Source organism: Coturnix japonica, chromosome 3, assembly GCF_054131305.1.
Source record: "Coturnix japonica strain WE chromosome 3, WE-NBRP24, whole genome shotgun sequence".
NCBI classification, from domain to species: Eukaryota; Metazoa; Chordata; class Aves; order Galliformes; family Phasianidae; genus Coturnix; species Coturnix japonica.
In genome coordinates, this window is record NC_140665.1 from 11,079,848 (window position 1) to 11,106,017 (window position 26,170).

The following is a 26,170-nucleotide window of genomic DNA, read 5'->3' on the forward strand; positions in this document are numbered from 1 at the left end:
AAAGAAGAGGCACACAATTTAGCAGTTTACAGGTGGACATATCTATAATGACTCACCAGAAGCAACAAATGACTGAATTCCCAAAGATCATTCCAGATTTGAACAAGCTGTGTTCAACTTAAGGACGTGGAAGTTTTCATTATTGGCATTCTGAACTTGAAGATTCATTTTATAATTAAGTATCATGCTGAACTACAAAGGTGGTATGTAGCAAGTATCTGAGAAAGAGCCAAAGAGTTTTGATGATAAAACTTGAAAATCTAATTCTTTACAGCTAACTGTACCTCTGCACCACCAGTACTGACTATTTTCCCAGAAGTGAGCTTTGCTGCCACTCATCCCACTCAAAGAAACCTGGATTGCCCTGACATCTATACCACCAATTTCCAAGAGACAGGAATGTTGTCGTAATGTGCAGAGATTTGGCTTAACCTTATAGTCTTCATAACAACAGATATATATATATATGTGTGTGTATATATATATATATATATATATATATAATTTTTTTTTAAGGGAAAAAAAAAACTTCCCTGTGCTAAGAAAAGGAATACAAAGGGAACAACCAACATGGACCAAGGTTGAGCCAGTACAAGTTTGACCTGTCCTTATCTATGCTGGAAAATTATGACAGCAAATGAAGACAACAGACCACCTACTATCATGAAAAGCAATAACAAACGTTACAAATAACGCTAAGAAAAGCAGATCCCAGCAGGTCAAGTTTTCAACTAATAGAAAAACACTCTATCCATGCCACTATACAAATGTGCACCACCAACACCAATAGTTTGTGGAAGGGATTACTCTCATCACGGTGATAGAAACTGATCACAAACTATATAGCCATTAAAGGAAGAATTTATTAGGTTTGGCTGCTATTACAGTAGTCATAAATTTGCAGAATTAATACAGAATTGTCATAGATGTGTATTTGGACTCTTCTAGTCCAACTGAAGGCACAAAACACTTCTGACATCAGAGCTGGGGTAATACTATCTCTGAAATCAGATGTTTTTTAATCCCTATAAATGTCATATTTAGCCCAATATTCATATTTAGGGCAGATTTCATTTCATGCAGACAAATATGTTGGTTCTTATCTCCCAATGAACTCTGGAAGATACTTCAAGATATCATACCTGCTCTGGGCTACAGATTATCCTGAACAATGAAGTGATTTCATCTGTTGTTCTATTTTATCAGTCCAAAGCCATAAAACCTCTAATTACAGAATTTGCTTTTATTGCTTAGAGAGCTGAAGGTTGAGATCCCGATTACAGCTGTATGATGGAAAAATACACTCACAGAGAAAAAACAAGAAGGTAGTATAAACAGTGTGATGACCAAACTTCTTCAAAGTTCAGCAAAATTGTACAGAACAGGAGTTCAGAAGGACAGCAGCTCAAGAATGAATAAGTCTCACAACACCACACAGGACCATGATACATGACTTCTGCACTTCGAATACAGAGTTGTGAACAGCCCCTTGATATTTCTGATCTTCTGATGCGTTATCTGCAGGGTAGCAGTAAAGTTGCCATTAAAAAAGCTTAGTATTTGATAAAACCCTACAGATTTTTACCTGAAAGGTGTTGCTGGAGTGTAACGCATTAATCTGTGCATAGCTAAACTCTGTCATGCATCAGTATCAGTTCTTTGTTCCTCTACTTTGTCTTTCCATCTTAATGAACATCTCACACCATCTCCTCCAGGGGAAGCTTGCTAGCAGCCAGCATTGGCAATAGCTGAAAATCAACATTATATCTACAATTTACTTGTCTCACTGTTGCTGCTTGGAATTCACATATTAAAATTTACTTTCTGGAATGTTATTTTGAAGATAAAACTGGCAGGGAGATCTGGACAGAACTTCCCATATTGCTTAAAACAAACCAAACCAAAAAAGAACGGCAACAACAGAAAAATCAAAACAAACCAAACAACCAGGGGTTGACATTCTATTGAGATGTTGCCTTTCTTTCACCAAGCTTATCTGCCAAACGTTGTACACATTAAAACAGAATGACATAAAAATACTCCATAGGCGCATTCTCTAATTCCACATATTTCAAAACAAATCAGAAAAGTGAAAGGCATCGAACACGGCTGCACTCCTGGTTGATGTCTTAAGATTTGCCTGAAAGACTGTTAACCTCTATGGGCATATTCATAATCAAAAGGGCTAGAAGTTGGCAGTGGAAAGACTTGAAGCTACTCTGCAGAAGACTGTCATCAGAAGATGCCTGTTTTGGGACACTGAAAATCTCATGCTCTGTTTACCTGGTTCTACACACATAGTTGATGTCACTCTTCCAGTTGCCAGACTTATGTGTTTTATACACATCGCTTGACAAATGGAATAAAGCTGAAAGTATGTTTTCAGTGACTATCTTTTAAGGTAAGTTTGCTTTGATTCAGATTGTGCACAGAATTATAAGCATATATTTTGCTACAAATGATCATGATAAGCACCACAGGAAAATCTATAGCTATATTGAAAGAAATAAAGGAGATCATGCAAAACTGAAGGATCTTAAGGTAAAATACCATTCGTTCTTCCTGCCTCTTATGTAAGCTATTGCAGAAATTGGAAATAGTTGTCCCTTAGCTCTGTTATTCTGCAGCTTAGAAGGCAAATAACCATGATTTACAGTGGCGTGCCACTTTCTTTTTCTGGTTCCCTCCAAGATTTTTCCAATTATACACCCAGAAATTAATGCACTAAGAAAATCATTTCTCTCTCTTCCTTTCATACATATTTGAAGACAAATTCAAAAGCACAAGTTAAAAAAAAAAAAAATCAGTAATTTTGTTCACTGATCCTTGGCTAGTCAGAAAATGGAAATTGAGGTAATTGGTCAATGCCAGCTAAACACAGTTCAGAGATAAGAGTTGGAAGGACATTTTTGGGGGCCATGAAGAAGGCATGAAGTATGGATGCTTCTTCTAGGACAGAGGAAAAAGGAGTAAGGAAAAAATCAGCATTCTAATAACACAGTTACTTCCCACTAGCAACATATTAATACAGAAACTCTCTTCATACCACAGGGAAGATCGTTACTTAATATATACATCCAGTAAGTCTTGTTTTCACACTGGAATACCTTCTTCCATTTAAGACCAGTGAAAGAGAAGAGAGATGTATTCAGCCATTATAACTGTAATCTGAACTACATGTGTAAGCCCATCAAGTATCCTAGGCACAACCAATTCATCATTCTGTGAAAGTATTAACTTAAATTTATAGTCTAGAACTTATATGGCCAGATGCATAAAATCTTAATTACGCTTACCAAAGAAATACTAACTGTATCTCTCTTTTCTCACCCTGCAGTACACACAATTCTCATCTGAAACAATAGCTGAATATGCAATAATAATTTGTAATGTGAAATACTGTTAATGTGTTTCCTCTGAGAGTTCTTTTTCCAGAACATAGCAGAAACCACTTTTATTGCTCAAGTTTTCATTACAGAAATGCCATAGTACATATATCTTTGGTCTCTCATGTACCTTGCTACAGAGCGTGACAAGCTAATGGCAAGGCTTTTTCCTGCCTCTCTTCCCCCCTCCCCTTTTTACTATCATCAGTGCACTAATATTTAGATAGATTTACTTTGGAGCAAATAGTAAATGACTAGGAAGCTGTTTTCATTTCTCATTCTGATTAATGAGCTGGAGGAACACACCCTCCCTTCTTTCCACTTCTGTGGCTGAAAACATACTGAGCTTATGATTCTTCTACACCATTAAAAATAATTTTAGAGTTGCATTTCCATGCAGATGGATAAGACTTGTGTAACACTGATAGGTTTTCCAAAGGGAAATAAGGATCAGCAATGTCACCCTTCAGGATGAAGGATGTATGAAGGTATAGTACCAGACTGTTAAAACACTCAGCAAGTAAAGCATATATATGTTTCTCTGTCTCTCTTGCTAGATACATCAGCACTGAACAGTGCATCATAGCCCTCTCACACCAAATAAAACCAGATGTGAGACAGGAGAGGAGTGATGATGACACAACATAGTGATAACCATCTGAGGAATGAGAAAGAAAAGGCCAGTTCCTGCACAGAGTGTAACACACTGTGCGGGAGACTTTAAGAAGAATGGAAGTAGGCATGTCAAATACAGGAATGAGCGAAGGATCAAACATATCCCAGAAAGTACTCAGGGTGCTACAGAGGAAAGACTAGAGAAGGATCTGGGCCAAGCAAACTGTGAACAACAAACTCCTATCAACCACTTTTCCTATTTACAAAGACAACCTGTGAATCCTGAACTTGGAATAACTACTCTGGTGGAAAGTACAACAGTATAAAAGACTGTTAGAATGGTATGTCTTTGTCCCCTGAGGATATTCTGAACTTCCTAAGAGAATGTTTGAAATGCTTCTGAGTGGATAAAAAGGGCATCAAATCCATTTTTCACATAAACACTGAGAAAAAATAGTACACATCACTTCCAGTAGGTAACCTAGGGCTGTCACAGGCAATGAATAGAAAACACAATACTTTCTGATCTATAATTGAGCAACAGCAGAGTAAAGGATGACATTAACCCGCTGAAGTTATTACTGCGGCTCGCTGTGCCAGCACCAAGCAGCTACATTACAGTGGATGCTGTTTGTAAAACCAACTGTGTTATCAGTCAGAAGATAACTGAACACAATCAAGGCATAAATTATTACAGCCGACTACGAGCAGAACTCATTAAGAAAACATCAGGAAAGTTAAAATGCTGCCACATCATCACTTGAAACAGAACAAGTTGTTGAATTTAAGATTTGCAATTTCTTTTTGTCTAAACTATTCGTAAAGTCATCCTGCAACAGAGTGGTTTTTCTTCACAAAGTAACATTATTTTGAAGTCTGAGCACTGCCACAGTTCTCATCACAAGAGGTTAAAGATGGTAGAAGCGAATAGGGTGTGCTGAAATTATTCAGCCTTACAGTTTTGGAAATGAAAATTCTTGTCTCAGTCCCTGTTGGACTGTTCTGGTTGGCCCCGTGACACACACACACGCTGTATGGTTTTAAAATAATGCCTTTAGATTCAGTCCATGCCATGTGCTTTTCTTTAAGGAGAGGAAAATCCGTGTAATTATGAATACTAGAGATCCCAATACAATTCTCGTGTAGTACAGATGTGATAACTCCCAGTGTCTCATCTGAACTTTAATCAAAGTAATTACCACAGCTTATAAGAACAAATCAGTATTCCCATCTCAGAGAAATAGAGATATTTTTGATGTATTTTATCTAAAAATCAGAGGGAAAATGTTCCTCAATTGGATACTAATGAATTTAAAAAAAAAAAAATAATAAAAAAATTGTCAATAATGAATTTGACGTTTGTTCCTGCAATTTTAAAGCAAAATATTCAGATTCATTTATCAGCATGTCTTACTTCACTTTCCTGAGCTGACCTGCAGTATTTCTGCCAGGCTCAGTTCATCACTATAATGCACTTTTATGATGCCATAGTGCTGTACAGCACAGCAACTCATGCAGTGCTATTATTCCTCACATACTCAGTTTCCCATCAGCACTCATGCACTTACACAACTGCCTTGGCATGCCACATCCTGGCTGGAGGAGACATGCAGTCTGATCACAGACACCATGCACATCCATATGGAAAAGGACACCCAGGCAGCAAAAAGATGCCCACAGTAATGCTGAAGAGATAGCTGGAAAGTGTTTGGCTGGGGCCAGTTCAAGAAACCAGTACTTCATCCTTGTCCTAAGGCAAAGCACTTGATCAAAGCTAATCTTTTCCCATGAAAACATCTGATTTCACGGAAGACAATTTCTGGGTAAAAGAAATTGTGCAGATGTGGCGTTTCAATTGGATATGATGTGCTTCATTTTGAGTTTTGCCCCCTTCTTAACATCCTTGAGACTCTATTACATACTTGGGGTTACTTTGGAAATGGCTGCTTGTTTCTGAAATAAAGCCTAGCTTCAAAAGAGAGGCAAGGTTTGTTTCATGGCTTGTAGCACTTTTCCCATGTTCTGGAGCTGAAGCATTGTCTGGTGGTTCCCGTTAAACCTGTGACTCTGTCAGGAAAGGAAAACGAATACAACATGTGAGAGAGAGAAAGAGAGAGAGAGAGTTGACTGCAGAGGCAAATAACTGCTAAAAAAATAATCAGGATTTCTGCAGTTTTAATTTCTCTGCTCATTGAAGCTTTCTACTGTAAGGCAATTAAAACCAGGCATCAAAGGCACATGAAATTGGGATTGAGTAGTGATTAATTTGAAAAAGAAGTTGTGTTCCTATTTTAGTTAGTTCAGTTAGGAAAAGACATCAGTGTCATAGGAGTGGGGAGAATTAATGTGATGAGAAATGTTGGGAGGGCACAGGGAAAAGAGCACTGAATGAGTATGTACAAAGCCTGTCCTCCATGGGGTGAAAATGTGTCTGCCACGAGGTGCTTATGATGAGGCAAAGAATCCAGGAGCGGATACAGACTTACAGCTTTCCTAACTTGTGTGTAATTTTTTTCCCCTTTACATTGGCCCTGCAATTGGTCCTACAGTGCAACAGGTACAGCATTCGGGTTTTGTGCATATGCTGAAATTCTAGGGATGAATGCCTTCTCCACAAACAGGGCTTGGCCACTCACTTGAGGTGAAGGGGACACACTTCACTCTCTCTGCTGAAATCAATCCCCTCGGATCTGAAAACCCAGACTTCAACATTCTATCTCTCCACTAAAACCTGCACTCTTCTAGTACAAATAACAATGTAAACAAAGTGCCACTCTGCTGCACTTCTACTGAATACAAACACTAATGATATGTTAGGAGATCTCTTTAATGCTCAATAGTGTACATCAGCATAGTACTACCTACTTCAGCCATGTCTTAATGCTTTAAGAGTCCTTGAGATCGCTCCATGAAAGCTGCTGTAGGACAGCTGCAGCATCACTTGCTTCACTTTGGAGGCTCTTCCTGAGAACATTCACCTCAATGAGGCCAGTTTACAAGGCTCTAACAGGCTGATGTTTGTATACATTTGGCAAAGGTTTTCCTGCATAAGTGGCAGCTGGGTTCTACACAAGAGAAGGCGTCCAAAGCTCACAATGGACTGCAGCAAGCAGTACTAGACCTCAGTACACAAATAGCTGCTTTGTGCAGACTCCCACCTTCAGACCTAGAGTAGTTTAAGAAGAAAAATATCCAAATCAAAGAGAACAAGCTAGAGGCAAAGAGTGAGGATGAAAAGGGAGAGAGAGAATGAGATCTACTGCGGAGATGGAAAGACTGCTTAGGAGAAATGTTTGGAACAACAAACTACAAGACAAGGCCACAATGAAATAGAGGGAGCAGGAGCAAGTGAGCGGAGACAAAACAAGTGATAAGTGAGGGAAAGACGGAAAATCTGCTTTCCAAGATGGCGCCCCTCTGTCTCTTTTCAAGTTGTTAAGGAAAGAAGTCATTAAAATTATACAGAATTTTTTCCCCCTTTTGTACTAGAAGCCAGTGGGAAGCAAGAAAGGAAAAGAAAGCAGGATGTTCACTAAAAAATGCATTTAAAAACTGATAGCAGTCTGCTCGCAAACATTGAGGTTGATGGTACTGCCAACATCCACTGCCTTGATACTGGCAATCAAAATCCCTTATCTAAAGCAGTAGTAATAGCAGAGTTGGTTCTTTTGCAAACCTAATCTTGACCTGGAGAAACTGCCTATAGGAACAAAAAGAGAACCAAATTCCCGAATAAAACAAAACAATACAAAACTAAACTAAACTAAAGAAAAAAGAGGAAATCAAGTTATCTACTCTTGCCAGATGTTATCTAGTACTCTAAGAAACAAGTACCTGAATTGGTCATCTAGCATGAAATAATAACAAACTATAATCATCATGGCTTTGATATCAATCTACATCATCAAAAGCATTAGCACACATTCCCCACATCATGGCCTCTTGAAAGCCAGGAACTTTGAACGAAAAGGAGCAGAGATGCATATATAGCTGCTAGACTTGAAAATAGTATTTCCTTTCAAGCTAAGACAGCATCCAAGTGGATCAACTCATGTTCTTATTTTCTGGGAGGGCAGTACACTTAGCAAGAAAATCTGCAGATGTTTGACACCCTAAAAATATTCAGGTCACCCACTGCACTTAATGTACTGATAGCAGTCTTCTAACTGATGTTATCTTAACATACCTGAGCAAGGACACTGCTGAGGATAACATTTTTCCTACATTTTGCATTTGTCTTTTGCTGAACAAAATCAAATTATTTAGTTTCTTTCTAACAAAGTATTTTGATATAAATATTTTGATAAAATCTCCCCCTCAGTCTAATTTTATTCTACTGTAAAGGAATCGTAAAAACCGGTCACTGATTTTGAATATGAAAGACAGCTAAATTTGTCTCATTCTCTCTACTTAATGATTCCATTGCTCATATTCCTTGCTAGATGAAGCGAAATCATAAATTCTTCATTGCCTCACAAAAGACTTAGCCTTGCGCTTAATTTCTGCCGTTTTATCCTTACGCAAAGTTCATCAAGGATGGCAGATGGTGCTGCTGGTTCAAGTCCCAGAATAGAATAGTTTTGTCTTGTCAAAAGGAACTCTATTATGCATCTTTGTGGCCTCAGTCCATCAGCACGAATGGCACACCAGGCTAGGGATGATCAGAAAAGGCACCAATTATAATCAGTAAACAAACTTCACTGCTGCTATTTCCAGTTGAAAATCATGTTTAGTCAACCCAATATAAGAGATAAGAAATGTCACGAGGTTATTGGCTGACTTTTATGAAGAGCTGGCAACTGTACTCAGTTGTACTCAGAGAACTCAATGCTCACAAAGAAAACCAGATGAACACAGCCCTTGCAAAAAGGTAGAGAGGAGGCAAGTAATTCCAACTTGGTTCATTTTAAGAACAAATGTTATACAGCACAGTTTGTGGAACAAAATTTCTGCTATAGAAGTCAAGAAGTCTGTTGTAGTATAGCAGTGTGCAAAGTATCTGACAGTCTTCTCTGAAAACTGTGCTTTAGGTGTTGATGTCAACCCAAAACTACTTTTTTGCCATACTAATCACTGACACTAACGGTTTGTTACTGCCAGTACGACAGAGCCCTCACAGTACTTCATTAGAGAAATATCATTTGTACTGTACCAGAAAAGAATGAGAAAACAAAAGTAGCTATTCGATAGGAAAAAAATGACAGGAAAATGGCAACTATGTTGAATAATAGCGTTTGGTAGTTAAGAATTTGGTCTATCAAATAATGTTATTGTGCTCTTAGTATCTGCTGTAGTTTCCACAGCAATAAGAGGCATTGCTTTCAGAGCAAGCCATGTAATATATTCACAAGTAAGCTAAGTTAGGGTCCAAACAGGCATCCACCAACTCTCTGGGCAGAAGTAGATTCTTAAGAATTAACATGGCAACAAAACCACAGTGCATAGCGCAACAGCTGCAGAGGAGCTTTCATAGAACTAGAAATTTACTTATTTCCCTTTAAGTTCAAAAATAAGTAAGAAGTTGAGAAAGCAATTATGCTGCAAACTATAAAAGTTTGCCAAGAGCAGAATGACAGAGAACAAGGCTAGAGGGAAGCAGAACTAGAAACAAGGCTGTCGATATTAATGAGGCATGGTGCCTAGGCTCCAGAAACAAGCGTTGCAAGTGTTGTAACTGCGAGGAAAGCAAACTCAGTTGATGTTTGTGCAGGCTTGTCTGCACAGAGATGAAGCACAAAATGGGCTACTGGCAATATGGGGCAGTAAAAATTAGCTCAGAATGGCTTTTAAAAGTTGGAGTAGAAGCCTTGGGAAGAAGGGAAAACACGAGATCATATAACAGGGGAGACACATTAAAGGAATGAGGGAAAGAAAGAGTAAAAAAGAAAAGAAAAAAAAAAAAAAAAGACTTGGAAATTGAGATAACCAGCAAAGAGGAACCTGCAATTCTGAAGGACACAACATAAAAGTTTATGAAGACAGATTTTTACGCCTTGGATAGTATAAAGTGAGATTACATTGCTCAGGGTGGCCTGTAGAAAATGTTTCAGCCATATATGAAATAAATTTTATTAAAGCTTATTTAGGTTCAAAAGAACAAATAGCCAAAACAGCCACTTTCAAGGACGTTTCAAATTTGTTACCATGACCAAACTGGCGTCCTTCCTATGAGGTCAGATGTGATAATCTCTGGAGCTTCAAGCACAGAATCACCTTCCATAACCCAGGCAGCTCACTAACAGGTGTTGTAACAGACCCAAACTGATTTCTGATTAGTTTTATTGAGACTGTAATGAACAGCAAAAAAAAAAAAATAAAATAAAAAAAAAATAAAAAAATTACTCATTTTTGAACTTACTTTGGTTCATTTTGGTTGGCACAAGAGGTCATATAATACTGCCTCTTCACTATGTGACATGCCACAAAAATGAATGGCACTCCAAATTTAGTTTCTGGCAATATTAATATATCATTCTTTAAGATAGTTTACTTCCATATATATACGTCTGACAGCAAACTGGTACAGTCCAGTCTCAATTGACAGTACCGTAAATCTGTCTGGAGCAGCTTGAAGTGTTACTGCTTTGGTGTACTTGAGTTGAAACGCAAAAATAAGGCGCATTCAAAGGCTTAATAACGCTGCACAAAATCTACGAAAAGGAACAAAGCCTCTCTCAAGAAATTACATAGCACTTCCTCAGCAGCAAAACCACTAAGTTTAAGGGAGACATGTAGAGACATTTACCTACCTCCAGTACTAAAATGACAATCTACATAATCTAGAGCTTAAGTGGAATGAGAAAACAATCTTTGCACAGCTGAAGACAATTGTAGGTCAGGTTTCTAATGTTTCATAAAACTCTGAAGGGTTCCACTTCACCTGAAATTGTCTGAAGGTCTTTGATGTGAATCTTTCTATACCCTGAAAATAAACTAGAATTTAATTCCTCAGGTTGCCACAGTCAAAAGAGTTAAAGCTTTCTTCAGACCTAGGGTTGAGATACTGAGAGAATCAAGATTTTGTTAGGCAGAGAAAAAAAAACATGTTTCCAAAACCAAGCACTTATTGTGAAAAGGACTGATACATTGAGGTTATCAAGTATGGTGCCTTTTGAAAAAGGAAGGGAAAGGGAAGTGACACATTTTCTTTGCATTCAGTTTGCCAGACTGAAATGGACCAACAGTTGGCTAGTGGATAACAGCATGGGAAAAGCTTAAGGACTAATTTTCTGCCTAGAATAGTTGAAGGTCCATCTTCTAAAGTGAGGGTTAGTGGTGCCTGGCCACTACTGTTGGAGAGCTAGGTTTCTAATGAATCCATACATCCAGATTATTTTCTGTATTAACTGAACTTCACAAATGAGTAGTTCAGACTGGATGATTTAAACTCAATTTTAGGCATCAAAATACATCTCTGAAAATTTACAGCACATTTTTCTCTCATAGAATTCTAAATTCAAAATTCTAAAGTGCTTATGTGAAGTACCTCAAACATAAATATTTTAGTCTTTGGTCTTCTTATTTTTTAGTACAGATATCTGCAAAACAATGTCAGTCGTTTTTTTTTTCCCCTTCCATAAGCTAGTAACGTGTTTTCAGGGAGAAAATAATAATAATACAAGAAAAAAAAAAGCAAATTCATCATGCCGCTAACTTGAAAAAGGCACTTTCAAGGCTAAAGGGTTCCAAGAAAGTAAATTACTTCTACTAAGCCAGTGGATTTGTGAGACAGACTAGCAAAAGAAACTATGAGGGGGGGAAAAAAGAAAAAAAAAAGAATAAGAGAACAAGAAGTAGTAGAGGAATAACCTTCAGACTTCAAGATCCAAGGTCAAGTGTGACAGATGATAGCGAATCCTTCATTTATTTTTTTTGACATCTATCCATGCAGTCAATCCTGAGTGAAGTTGTATATGCCAGAAAGGGAATAGCCTATCATGATTTGTAGTAACCTTCAAAACTAGATGCTCTTTCTTTGTGGAAAGTTCTCTGTGCAGAAATATATATATATCTAGTAAAGTACTGCCCGTATGGAGAAACAGTATTTTCTGGCTTCCTTGTTCATATGTGCACGTTCAGATTTCAGTCTTCATTTCAGAGACATCTTTTACTACATCTATTTACAAAGAAGTCTTCAGGTGAGTCTTAAAAATGGTTAAGGCTCTAGACTAGGGTGGAGATCCTACTCAGCTCAAAAATCACAGACAACTTCTGTTAAGTCTCCTTAAGTCAAAAGACATATAGTTCAGTATTGCTGTGGTTTCACCCTGATGGACAGTGACACTGCACCTGAACTGCTCTCTCATTCCCTTTCCACAAAGGAAAAGCAGGAGAGAAAATACAATAGAAAAGTGCTCAAGAGTTGAGATAAGGACAGGGAGATCATTTACCAGTCACTGTCACGAACAAAATGCACAGCTCAGGGAGATTAGTATAATTTATTGCCTGTTACTAATAGACTAGAGCAATGAGAAACTACAAGCAAACTAAAACACCTTCACCCTTCGTCCATCCTCTTTTATCTCCTCCCTCCCACACCCTTCCTACTTCTTCCCTCCAAGTGGGCTATTGGAATGAAGGTTGTGCTCAGTCCCTAATGCTCCACCTCTGCCACTCCATCTTGGTCACTCCAAGAGCTCCAGAGCAAGGACTCTCCCACAGAATGCTGTCCCTGAACTGATCCCTCATAGGTGTCATGTAACTATCTAGCTCACCTCAACTCAATTCAAAAGATAAGGTTTCAACAAGTATAACATCCCAGTACTCCTAGTCAGATAGCTGATCTGAGGATCTTCACTCTCTCTACTTTTCAGGAAGGCATAGATTACCTTCATAGGAACAGTATCAAGATCTGTGTGTTATCTAATATTAGGGGCAAAAACATGTAATAATTTTCTGTAATGAAAGACCAAATTGAAGCTATGTTTTCATTTGCTATGTAATTACTAAGAAGTTCTATTTGATGTACAGTATGTAATATAATTTGTTCTTTCAATTTACCACTAAGAGTACAGTAGAGATGTAAAATAACAACGGTAATTAAAATATATGATGCTATTTTTGTAAACTGCCCAGCTCAAGTTTATCTGAAATAAACAGATCAAAATAAATAAAAATTAATCCTGTGTTACAAACTCTGACCTTGTTGAAAAGATTCCTTCTGTGTTTTCACCACTCCATTAGGTACATTTACAATTGCAGTAACTTCATAATTACAGATTTAACAGATGGGAAAAATAATTAACAGGTGAAATGAGATCAGTGGCCACAGCGACAGTTTGACAAGCACCAAGGAGCTCCTGGTCTACATTCAAATTGCCATTTTAACTCTGCTTTCCTAAATAACCTATATGTACACATATACACCTTCTGTCTCCCCAACGACAGTAACACAAAAATGCAATCTATTGAATAGCAATAAGGAATGAACGCGGGAGCAGGAAAATAGCAAAAAAGCATACCTGCATCTAGTGACATTTGGGATAAATCAGAAGGTGCTGTGTTCCATGTCAGAAATTATAACAACCTTTTTGCCATTACAAAGAATTGATTGCAATGAATGGATTCATCATTTGCGGGTGGCTTGTGAAAGATAACAGATCTCTTAGGAAGGCAGAAGAGACTAACCATATCAAAAGCATCAACTCAGATCATCTAGAAACTCTACCATGCAACAAATCTAACTGAATATAGCAACACATTATTCCTCATCAGTCCTACAGATTGCTTGGCAAAGGTCTATCCAAAGGTACTCCCAAACCAGTAAGATTAAATAGAGAGTAAGATATTTTTTTTTATCTTTAAAGAAAACTCAAAATCAAAACAGCTCCGTTATTCTGCTGTTCTGATACACAGAGATAATTATCTTTCAGTGGTAATCATTGTTACAAATATTATGTAGAAATATGTTGTTATTCTATTTGGCAAAGTTTCTGTATAATACAAACCAAGAATCCCCTTGCCAGCCTCTGGTATTCCATCAGTCAGGAACCATTTGCAGTTATCACTTCTGGCATACTGTTCCTGGTGTCTGCTCCATCTGCCCTATCTTACTGCTATGTAACGTGTCTTAAATTACCCAGTTTTCTTCCTATGCAGAATATATCAGAGGCAGTGAAATATGTCAAGAAAGAAAAGAAAGCAATTATGCACCTTCTAAATAACAATTTCTGCAAGGCCTAGGATTTATAAGGAATGAATACTTCTGTAGTCCATGGGTCCAGGCTACCTTTTTTCTATGCTGAATGAGACCATAGGAACAAACAGAACATTACTAGCTCTGCCTTGGACTATTAATGTATTCTGAGTATCCACTCAGATGAAAACACGTCTTTTGCTCAAAAGCACAGCATGACTGAATCCTGGTAACAAATAAATATTTGGTGCTATACTGTTGCTAATAAATTTTCATGGCTGTACACATATTTTACTTCAAATTAGTTTCACATGCTGCCAACCAAAACCTTTGCTTGGCTGTTTTCATGCCAAATGAAAGAGTATTACCTGAAAGCATCTACATTTTTCTCTTGTGAATGTACATGAATCGTGAACACCTTATAAGATATTAATACATGTAATTTGGGTTATGGAGTTTGGAAGAAAAAAAAAAAGAAGGGAAAAAAGGTACTGACACCTGGTATAGCTCAAGAGATGAGAAAATCCACCCTGGAATTAATACACTGCATTCTTTAAGTGCATTTGTTTCAATAAAACATTCTTTTTTCTGCTATAAGCCTGATTTTGAGCAATGGCATAGAGTCACAACTGCTGATACAGGTTACCCAGAACTGCAAATACTTTCCATCTCTTATTTGCAAAACAGTTCGTAAAGTGCATTGAAGCAAAGAATTGTCACCTGTAAAACCTTAAGCTGTTTCCATCTATAGCACAAGCTCATCACTTACGAAACCAACCATCTTCCATTTAGAGCTTTAAAATAGTTGATAGAATAGTCAAAGAATTGATTACCAGACAGTATGATTTGGGGTTATTTTTGCAATTTCCAACACAAATTAAAATATTACAAGGAATACCCACTATAGGATTGATAGTTAATCTAACAACTTTGTTGAATTATTATTGACTTCTGATGAGCTATTCTTGTTTCCTACTTAAAGAAAATGTTTTTGCAGAAGTAATATTTGCATGCTTTATTTCAATCAGAGATAACCAACTATTATCACTCCAAATAGAGGGCACAGGAGCACTTATCAATTCTAGAATTAAGGTTAAGGGCAAATGATAACAATGTTAGCCTGTAATCTGTGGCTGCAGTTTGATGGGCAGATACTTAACTATCATTACATGACCTTTATGTGAGCATAGTAGCAGAGCCTTTCTGCCTTGCTGAGCAGGGGCAGAGCTATTATTCTTGCAGTGAAGAGACGAGAGTGGAGAGAAAAAAAAGAAATGGCCAGTTGCTCTACTTGCAAAGTTTTATAGCACCAGAGTACCAATGAATCACACATGCATGGTGAAATACATGGTGAAATACAGCATGGTGAAAGCCATAGGCAAATCCTACCCTACAACTATACCACCCTATGTGCCCTGGAAACTCTGCTGTGGAACGAACTGTATGTCTCTAAAAGTATGGGACAGTAATAACCAAGATCACCGTCTTTAAAAGCACAGACTCCTTTTGCTGCGGTGACAATCTCTGCCTGCCATCTGCAATGCGCAGCTGAATAGCCTGTATTGTCTGCAGCAGATGGCAAAGGTATGCATTTGCTATAGTAGTTAAAGCGATCTTTCTCTTCCCTTTAGGGCTCCTCACATTTGGCACTTGCCTGTGCTCCTGGTGGGCTCTGCCTGCCCACAGATGTGAGCAAGAGTTCCTCCGTTCAGCACAGCAAAGCACTTAACACACAGCAGTACCACTGCAAATGCCAAGGAGCGGTGCCGTTGCCAATGCAGGAGGAACTTTGCACAAAGTACGTTTATTAGCTGTGACATACAGCACAGCATTTTCGAAGAGCTAAGGAAAAAGACAGCTGCTGCAGTTTCCCTAATTACCTTTCCCCAGACGTCAACAGTAATTTACAATTTGGATGATATTGCTGGAACTAAGTACAATTTAGATCCACACACAAGCTCTCCTCCTCACTTTTATAGGCCATGTGTTATATGAAAATTACTGCTATTCAAACTGTTTCTATGGCTTAGGTTATCTTCTGTCAGGTTTTTTACTGCACATTCTTCTTTTGCTACTGGAAAAGATAGAATTTGCTGTAGACAGTAATCAGATAATCACATCTTGTTTCAAGCAGAAGCCAGCAGGATTTGCTACTTGAAACTCTCTAATTTATCACATCACAACTAAAAAACATTCAGAATGCTTGGTAAAAATTATGCTTCTTAACACATTCCTTAACAACAACAAAAAAACCTGTATACAACAGGGACAACGTTAACCTCATATAAATCCAAATTCAATTCTAAATTACTCCATTATTCTAGTGGTTAAAAATATGTACTTTGTTCAGCTACAGCTTCTGCTAACTAAAATCTAAAAGGATAAATGGAAAGCCTGACAAATTAAGACATCATCAACAATTGATCTTAATTGCACAAAGATGATGAAACATTTCAAACAGTTGCAGCCTTGAAAACTTTCCTCTGCTGGCAGTAGCTCTGACCTGCTTTACTGACAAGAGGTGCCATTGAGAAAATACAAATGCAAGGTAAAACTCATGCAGATGCACAAAATTGCAAAGACTCTAATATTCTAGGCCTAACAGTACACTTGGGTAAAGGAGAAGTAAAAAGAAATCAAATGAAATTATTACTTGCAAACACTGAGAATAAAGATTATGTCAACAGAGACTCATTACGTGGATCCCGGAGTTTACTGATGCTTTGCATAATTAAATAAACAACTCCATTTTCTACAGTGACTTAGACTCACACTGCATCTACTCACTGTGCTGTCCTGCTCTCCTTAGTAGATATGTAGCGTGCATTTTGTGGCTTTAGCACTACACAATCATATGTCCCTTTTCAATCACGCTGTGAGTCAATTGAGAGGATGAGACTTACCCACGTTTTTCTGGATTCTGCTCTGACAAAATTTCACTGCTGCTTTCTCCAATAGGAAGGATCCGAACAATATATTCTCCGCTTTGCCGGAAAGACTTATAAACAGCCACCTGAACTACACATTGGTCACTGCTGCTTCTCAGCCAGGGGCTCAAGATGACAGGGCTCTCAGACGCATTAAGGAACAGGAAAGAACCTAGGACAGATAAGGCAATAATGAAGCTTCAAGGAAAAAAAAAAAAAAAAAAAGACAAAATAAAAATTACAGTGCACAATTAATACATGCCATTTTTATGCCACAACTCATTCAGCATTCTCAGTCATTCTGTTATTATTGCTGCCACCTACTTTGGAAAGCATGTCCTTTAAGGGGTGTTAAACCCTTTATGATCTTCAAAGGCAAGCAACATTTCAATTCACAGTCTCATGGTTCAAAACAAAGATAATATCTAGGTTTAACTCTGAGAAGAAAAGGCATAAAGAAAAAATAAACCCATAAATAATATTAGAGGGTAAAACAAGAAACAGCAAAAAGAAAAATCAGTCAACCTAATTTTCCTACAGAGACTTCCAGATTTAAGCCTAGACAAGCAACTAAATTAGTTAATGTCTGGATTCTTGTTTTTGTGTACTTATTATTGCCTGGACTTCATCCCCACCTCTGCTACTTCCCAAGTGTGGTCCAGAGCCAAACATTACGGCCTTGGTCCAGTGGCATCCTGATTTGATAAGGGCAAGTATTATACCAGATCTTAAAGAACACATATAAAACAATAAAGAACGCATTTAAAAGCTCTATGTTTGCTCTTCAAAAACAGAAGAGATCAACATTCTTAAGTCATTAGAGTCAGGTTAAAACCCTGACAATTTATTTCTTCAGCAATTCTTTCTAATGTATTAATTTTGTATTTTACATGAATTAGCTGTAAATGTCACTCTTAGCTCCAGCACTGGGGCTGTGCCCACTGCCCTGGGCAGCCTGTGCCATGCGCAGTGTTCCAGCACCTCACCACTCTCATAGTAAAGAACTTCTCCCTGATATCCAACCTAAATCATCCTTCAACTTGAAACCATTTCCCCTTGTCCTGCCATTATTTACCCTTTCAAATAGTAGACTCCCCTCCTGTTTATAGGCTCCCTTTAGGTACTGGAAGGCTGCAATGAGGTCACCCTGCAGCCCTCTCTTCTCCAGGCTGAACAAGCCCAGCTGCGTCAACCTGTCTTCACAGGGGAGGTGTTCCAGCCCCCTGATCATCTTTGTGGCCCTCCTCTGGACCTCCCCCCTCCAGCAGCTCCCTGTCTTTCTTGCAATGGGGGCTCCAGACCTGGACACGGTACTCCACATGGGACCTCACATGGGCAAAGTAGAGAGGGACAGTCACCTCCCTGCCCCTGCTGGCCTGGTGATTACCCAGCCCTCTGATTTGCCAAGACCCTTCTGCCCTCCCAGTTCATCACTGTTAACAGACTTACTTAGGATAGTCCTTTATCCAAGTCATTGATGAAAACATGGAAGAAAACTAGCCCTGCATCATCTCAATAGTGACTAGCGGCCATACTGATGTAACCCTGTTTATTACAACCCTTTGGGCCTGACGCATCAACCAACTGCTCACCCATTGCATGCCTTTGCCTAGCTGTATGCTGGGCATTTTGTCCAGAATACTGTAAGAAACAGTATTGAAAGATTTGCTGAAATCCAAAAAGATTACAACAACCAGTCACCTTGGTCAACTAAGTGGGTAGTCTTGTCTCAAAAGGAGACTACGTTTGTTAAGCAAGACTTTCCCCTTTCGAACCCATGTTGGTTGTGACAAATAATTGCATCGCCTTTTAGGTGTTTTTCAATAACTCCCAGAATAATCTTCTCCATAATTTCAGTACCATTTGAGGCTCATCCAGTTGGACAGAAGTAATGCATTTTTTATTACACTGTTGCGCATTTCAGGTAAATCAAATTACTCTCTTTTCATAGTTGACCAATTTACCAATTTTCCCACAGAGCAAGCACATTGAGGTGTGTAGTCAGGTAAATGAAAGGTCAGTCAGGTAAATGGAAGGGGCCAATACTTGAAGCAAGAAAAATTGTTAAATTCCACAGATTGTAGCAAGACTGATTTGATAATCAGAAAACAAGGTCTTGCTTCCTGCATTGTCCACCAAAAAAACCATGTTTGTTAGTACTTAAAACATACAGACCTCAAAAACCCTTTAATTTCATAGAGAGAGAAATTAAGGTCCAACAGGGCTGTAATTAAAACAGTTTTTATCTATAGCTTTTTGTAGGAGCAGTAGCTTATATTTTTAAACTATCGAGGCTGAATTTTCAGAGGAATCATTATCCAGGTGGCTTAGTAGATACTGCCTAAAGCTCTGCTGAGACTCAGATTGCGTTAGAAATCCTGTGGAGCCACAAATGCATGATGCTCACCTTCATACTGATGTCTACCAGCCATTCTGAGCTCCAATGACAGTTTGTCTCATCCTAAAAGGATCTGATTAATCACCCTTCAGCAGGTCCCACTTCTCTCCATTGAGCTGAGTCACGAGCTCAGATTTTAATCTCGCTGTCACATGCCAGTTTAGAACTTGGGAATTGTGCTTACGCTCACAAATGTCCCCCACTTTGAAAAAATCCAATTTGGCAATTCATCTAAGGTTCAATAGAGTAATACCAGGAAGGCTAAAAATGAAATTCAGACTCTTATCAACCACTATATTTCATCCCATGCTCACACTTATCATAAAGAGCATTTTTGACACACTTGTCAAGAAGACTGTTTCTGATATTCCATCACATTAATGACATATCTAAAACTAGAAAATATTTGTACTGAAAGAAACAAGCAGAGATAGATAAGGAATGGCCTTTTCAGATGTCAGGGCTTCTAAATGAAGAAGTGAAATATATTTGCTACTTATTTATTATTAAGATTCATATATAGGAAATAGGAGCCTTTAATCCATTTACTAAAGGAATGGCTTGAGGAGTTTAAACAAACTCTGTCATTATTAGTTTTATATACACAATATTTTTGCTGGTCAGTAAAATAAAAACAGAAACTCAACCATACATATCATACGTCTCTCCCTTTTATTGCCAACAAAATAGAATTAGAGCACTAAATCTTGTGGCTTTAATTGTATCATGCACATAAGAACACTGTAATCCCCGACATGACAAAGATCAAAAAGACTGCTGCTGGTGGCAGAAAAGCACTAAGCGCTGCAGTAATTGCTGATGGTAATGTGACAGGTGCAAGAACCATTTGCTTATCTTACTGTCTTGCAACAGGGAGTAAGATTTTTAACATAACAAAGAAAAGAAACAGAAAGCTCTCATTCCTTTTTCTTCTTCTTCTTTTTTTTTTTTTTTCTTTTTTCCGTTGTAGTGAGTAAATAAACAAAGTACACTCTTTTCGTCCAGACCTGGGACCAGATTTGAAACATCAGAGAGGCCTAATAGTAAACATGAGGCCTAATAGTAAGCATGAGGCCTAATGGTAAGCATGAGGCCTAATAGTAAACACAACTAGCTGCTATAGAAAATACCTTAGTTGCTAACCTCCTACGTCTTGGCTATACTTACAGGGTTCACCTTGCACAATTTTGGCTTATTAACCATCACAAGGACAAGTCTGTGTGCTGATTTATGTTGCTAAAAGGAATACAGATCTGCCACAGTGGAAGGTCACCCAGCCACGCATGCATAGGATGTTGGGAATAGCCCCAAACTACCCTGCTGTGGAGTGATGCCTAGAAAATCACTCTGAAAGACAGAGCTATTCAGCAGCATTGGCCACGCAAACTGTACACAGTCAGAAACATCCTGCCAAGTGTATCCTTCTGCAGAGGTAAGTATTAAAGCTAGGACAGAGCAGACCAGTGATTTCCTATAGTAACCAGACTTGGAACAAAACAAGGTACATTAACATTAAACATATTCTTTTCCACTTAAGCATTAGACTCAAAACCGCAATTCAGACAAACCAAGTTCCATGAATTTGCTGTCTCTGAAGCATAAGCAATGTAACTGTCAGTCAATCACCTACATACACATACACAAAACAAATTGCTGATAGAGGCCCAAATCGTATTTCATTGCAGTTGACAGGACTTATGCTACTGCAATCAATGGTGTCAAACCCACAAAGGAGTAATTGAAGTGTCTGAAGTGAGAAATGATACATTTTGAACACAAATCCTCATACTCTTTCCTTCCCTCTAAAGCACAATACCTCAGTCATTGCTTGCCACTGTTTCACAGGACAGCCTCCCATGGGATCAATACCAGCACCATCTCGAAGACCAGATTAGAAACAGTACTTCAAAAGAATTAAAGAACATACAGAAATCAATTCCCCATCCACGCAGAAAGAGAGAAGAATATTCTGTTTCACACCAACTATCTGGCAAAATCAGGAGGTATGCCCCCACCTGTTCATTACTTCCCTATTTCCCTCTGGTGGGAGAGAATCTACGTGGCAAACACTATCTGACATCACCACATAGACCCTTAAGACTGAAAGATTCCAACTATAATTTCCTTGCACTTATTTTCCTTTATTAGCTCACAGCTCTAATAAGGCTCTTGAGATCTTACTTGGTGAATAGCTAGAAAAATCACAGTAGCTTCCAACTTCTGCTGCTATTTTGATGCAAGAGGATATAAACTGAGCTGAAGGTCCCTTCATGGCTCACGTCAGTGATGTGTTGTACTGCTCATGAGAATGAGTAGCTAAACACAGAAAACCACAATACAAAAATCAAGCTCTTCCCTCTCCACTTTGTCCTAACTAAATCAACATGGATGTGTTGAAGGGACCTGTATTTGACAGTATATGGCACAGCGTGGACCTTTTAATTTCTAAAATCAGGACTCTGAATGGTCTATTCATTTTCAGAAAGATATTCACCAATGAGTCATTTCAGGAGTCTTCTGTTACAGGTTTTAAATTGGACTCTGGCTGCACGGTGCAGTGCTGATATTAAAGAGATGCAGTTAAAATAATCACATTGTAACTAGATATACAGCCACAGACCCAGCCACTTATCACTTCCTGAGTCATGAGCTCATTCATCACCATCATGCAGAACCATGTGGCTGCAGGGGGGACAGCAGCACATGAAACAAACATCTGTATTTGCATTATGTGACATAAACCCAACTGGCTGATACGGCTTTGCAGTGTTTCAGTGACTACCATAGTGTGAGCTTTCCTCATCCTGCCATTTGTATTGGATAATGTCTCTGGCTGTTTGCTGTCACTTCAGATAAACACAAATGAAAACATATTTATACTTAAGCAGGGGAATTTATTGCAGTGGACATAAAAAGAATGTAATAAGACAAATTAATATAGCTCACACGAAAAATTGCTGTTGATCTTTTGAAAGCTTGTTTCTAACACTTTAACATTCATGACAAAAAGAGGAAGGATGGATCATTGGCTTAGAAGCAGGACGTTTCACAGATGATGAGCAGATAGATACTCAAAAGAGAGAGCCACCAGTAGACCCTTGGAACTGGAGAACTTAGCATTGTGTTGCTAGACTCTTCCAAAACTAGTTATTGCCTAAACAGCTCTGAATGCAGCCTGCTATCTGCTTCTATACTAAAGCCTTCCTTGACCAACTTTAGGGCAAATGCAGCACAGAGCCAGGTCAATTCCTTTTGCTAAATAACCCCATGATGCTAAGTGAGGTCAGTTTGCTATAACACGTCATTTGTCTCTTCTGAAGCAGCTGCCAAGCAAAGATGTCTGCAGACCAAAAAGACAGCAGCTAGAGAAGTTACAGAGGAAGATAAGGGTTTCCAGGGAAGTATTCACTGCAGAAAAATGGCAACCAACTCTTCTGGGTCAAACACACAGGTAACCGTCCATGTATACCAGATACCACACATGCAAGTAAGATCCTAAGGAAATGGCATCAAACGAGGAAATGGGACATAAAAATCAATTACAAAGTGGCACACATTAGAATTCATGAAGTGGGAAGTTCACAGTACTTGAAAATAGAATTTCTAACATATCCAAGCTAATAATACACAGTGGACGTGTTGATACCTGATACAAATTGATGTGTCCCCATTAAAGTGTTAAGTGTTTAATTTCTTACCCAAATTGAAGAGTTTAAGGAGATATCTTCCCAAAGATCAGACTTTTGTAAGTTTAACATATTTTCTGGAAAAGCAGGGCTCAGAACAATGTCAGACCAACTTAATCTGATTACAGTTATAAAGCAGAAATTTAACAGCCCTTTGCAAAACTGATAGATTGTTATTCTGAACATAAACTCCATCTTTGTACTAAGAGGATTTTATTATCTTTCACATACAAGTTCAATACCCCACCAGATTAAATTAGAGCTGTAAAAACTATTAACAGTCAACGTCTGTCAGGGACTATACAGTAGAAAAATAAATGAATCAAGGTTTATGTTCTTTGGAGATGCTGACTGGAAAGAGCATTTCCATTGATATCACAAAACATTCCACAGAGCTGGTCTTCAGATCCTCATTTACCATCAGCTTCCAAATTAACTATTCCAGTAGAATGCTCATAACAGAAGTTCAGCATTTAGTAAAAGCAACTGCAGGAAATTGGTCTCAGAGCAGAAATGTGCAAGTCAAAGATCTTTAAAATCATCTATTCAGGTACTTTTAATTCCCTAAACATAAATAGGGAGAGCTAAGAACTGATAAAGCAAAATAAAGACCAATTTTGTTCTCATAGCAAAGCACCAGGCAAATTTAATTTCTCTTAAGGTCAAAGATTTCACTCATATAAAACCATGCCCCTCAAATAACCAATATTTACTATGATCCTTAGAAACAACAGCAATTTTATAGAAACATAACTTGAAGCTTTAGAAGGGGAGTCATTCCCTTTTCTCATACTCCAGTACCTGAAATATTCTCTACTAATTTACTTATTCTGTTAGAGCAGCTCTGAAGTCTTACACACAGAGGCAGCAGCCTCAAGCAGTGACCTTCTTGCAGCTCTTTTGATGCTCACTGCAGCTTCCTTAGAACACAGTGTGTGAGCTGGAGTCTGGAGGAACACCATTAGACTCAGAAAAAGGTCGTGTTATTATTATTAATCAGTTTAAATTCTGATAATCTCTGGTATGCCCATATGGAAAGCTGAATTCCATCATTCTACTTATTTTATTGTTGCCTACCTGAAGTCTGTTCTTCCTCACCAAGAATTTTATGGTTAGTTTTTCAAATGGAAAACAACAAGTAAATGCTCCAGGTATTGCCTTCTGTAATGGGAGCTAGAGCCAGATGCTGTTACATCCCATTTCCTAAATGACTCAGTGTTTGCTCCTAGCTGAAGAGCATTGAACCGAAAAAAGTAGTTAATTAAAAACTTGAAATTCAATGCTGAGATTAAAATATTTCCTAGAGAATGACAGAAGTGTTCAAATACTTCAGCCTTGCGCTGCTGATTAACCAACATGCATCTCCTCATCTACTGCTGACAAAGGTAAATGGCATGTTATTTTTGAGATCTCTGTTCTGAGACAAGAAGATGGGAGAATTTTCCATGTTGTGAGCAAGACAGACATACCTTAAAGGGAAAGCCAAGATGACACTGCTTCTGTCAATAACAATAGGCAGAATGTCTTTTCAATACTCTCCAGTGTGCACAGTAGCTAAAGGGAAGGTGAGAAAGGAAGCTGAATTGCTGTTCTTCTAGTTACTACTTTGCTTGAGTGTGCTTATTTGATTACACTCAGGAGGCTAAAAGCTTAAAAATTAAGAAGTCTGGCAATAATCTGATACTCAAGAATAGAAACATGCCTGGAACAGAATAGGTACTGCAACAACTCGCTGTTCAGTAACATCAGAGACAACATTAAACAAGGAACGAGTTTGTGAGCTATTCCCCTGAAAAACTAGAAAAACACTGAAAAAAAGGCATTGTTGGTATAGTTCTTTTTGCTTCTCCTTCTGTGCCAGGATTAAGCTTATCATATAAGAGCTACTGCAATATCAGTGTTAAGTAAGCAAGTGTCATATCTCAGATGCTCCGAGAATCATGACCTTGGTCCAAAGATAATATAAGAAGCATAAATCTCAAGAAGATAGTGTATTTTAATGTCTCATACAGTTTAATCTGTCCTTGTCAGTCTCTCCTCTACATACTTATATGTACATTCATGCCTACAATCCTTAGAGATAATAAGACAGTTGTAGGCTGCTGCCAGCTTGCCTCTCAACTGCTTCTTTCCATTCTAAGTAAAGCCAGCCCACCACAGCCTCTCCATGGGGGCTGTGTACTCTGGACTCATAAGCAACAATGCTTTCCTTGCACCATTGCCTACTGGACTACCTACCCTATCTGTGATGGACTGGGTTCTCTCTTCACATCCTCTTCAGCAGAATAACATATACCACCGCCTCCCAGCTCAGGATGATGCACCAGCAAGTCTTGCCTCAGGGGCAGAGCTTCACACTACTCCCTGTGGCTGCACGAGGCTCCTCTTAGCCTAGTCCTCCAGTTAACCAAGGTCTGGTCTTCTCAGAAGCAAAGCTCCCTTGTTCAGAGCACCATTTACAAATCTGCTCAGAGCCATATAACATACATGAAGATACTGAGCACTACCAGCCCCAGTACTGACCCCTGGGGTCAACTCTGCTCAGTTCCAGCTACCACTGGGCATAAAGCCATTGAGCACTGTTAGTTAGCTTGAGACAAACAGTCCCACTGCTGCTCAGATCTCATCAGCTCCCAAGTGAGAATGCTGGATAAGATGGTGCCCAAAGCCAGACCTAAAGTGAAGGTGATGTACATCCCCTGCCCCTATCTTGCTCCCTCAGCCAGTCATTTGACATATTCACCTGCTGGGGAATGGAATCCAAGAAGACATAATGCATGCTCTTTTCAAGGAAGATAAAAGATGACCTGTAGTTCCCCCTTCTTGCCCTTCTTAGAAATGAACACTGTATTTCTTTTTGGTTGCCAGGGACCTCCCTCAACTGCAGTGGTTTCTTATAAATGTTAAACACCGATTTCAGATTACTTTTACAATATCCTTGAGTGTACACTGTCCTAGGAATCTAAATACATCCCGATCCTCTAAGTAGTCCCTAGCTTGGTGCTTTCCTTGAGCTGGCTGCC

At 38.6% G+C, this 26,170-nt stretch overlaps 1 protein-coding gene across 3 annotated transcripts in view; it reads right to left on the bottom strand.

Moving 5' to 3' along the window:
- The window catches only part of ALK (ALK receptor tyrosine kinase), a 257,968-nt gene that overhangs the window by 127,020 nt on the left and 104,778 nt on the right, over positions 1-26,170 (bottom strand). For all 3 annotated transcript variants that reach the window (XM_015856919.3, XM_015856918.3, XM_015856920.3), the window contains exon 4: positions 17,040-17,235. In XM_015856919.3, the coding sequence (XP_015712405.2) occupies positions 17,040-17,235 (196 nt within the window). The remainder of the gene's footprint in view (positions 1-17,039; positions 17,236-26,170) is intronic.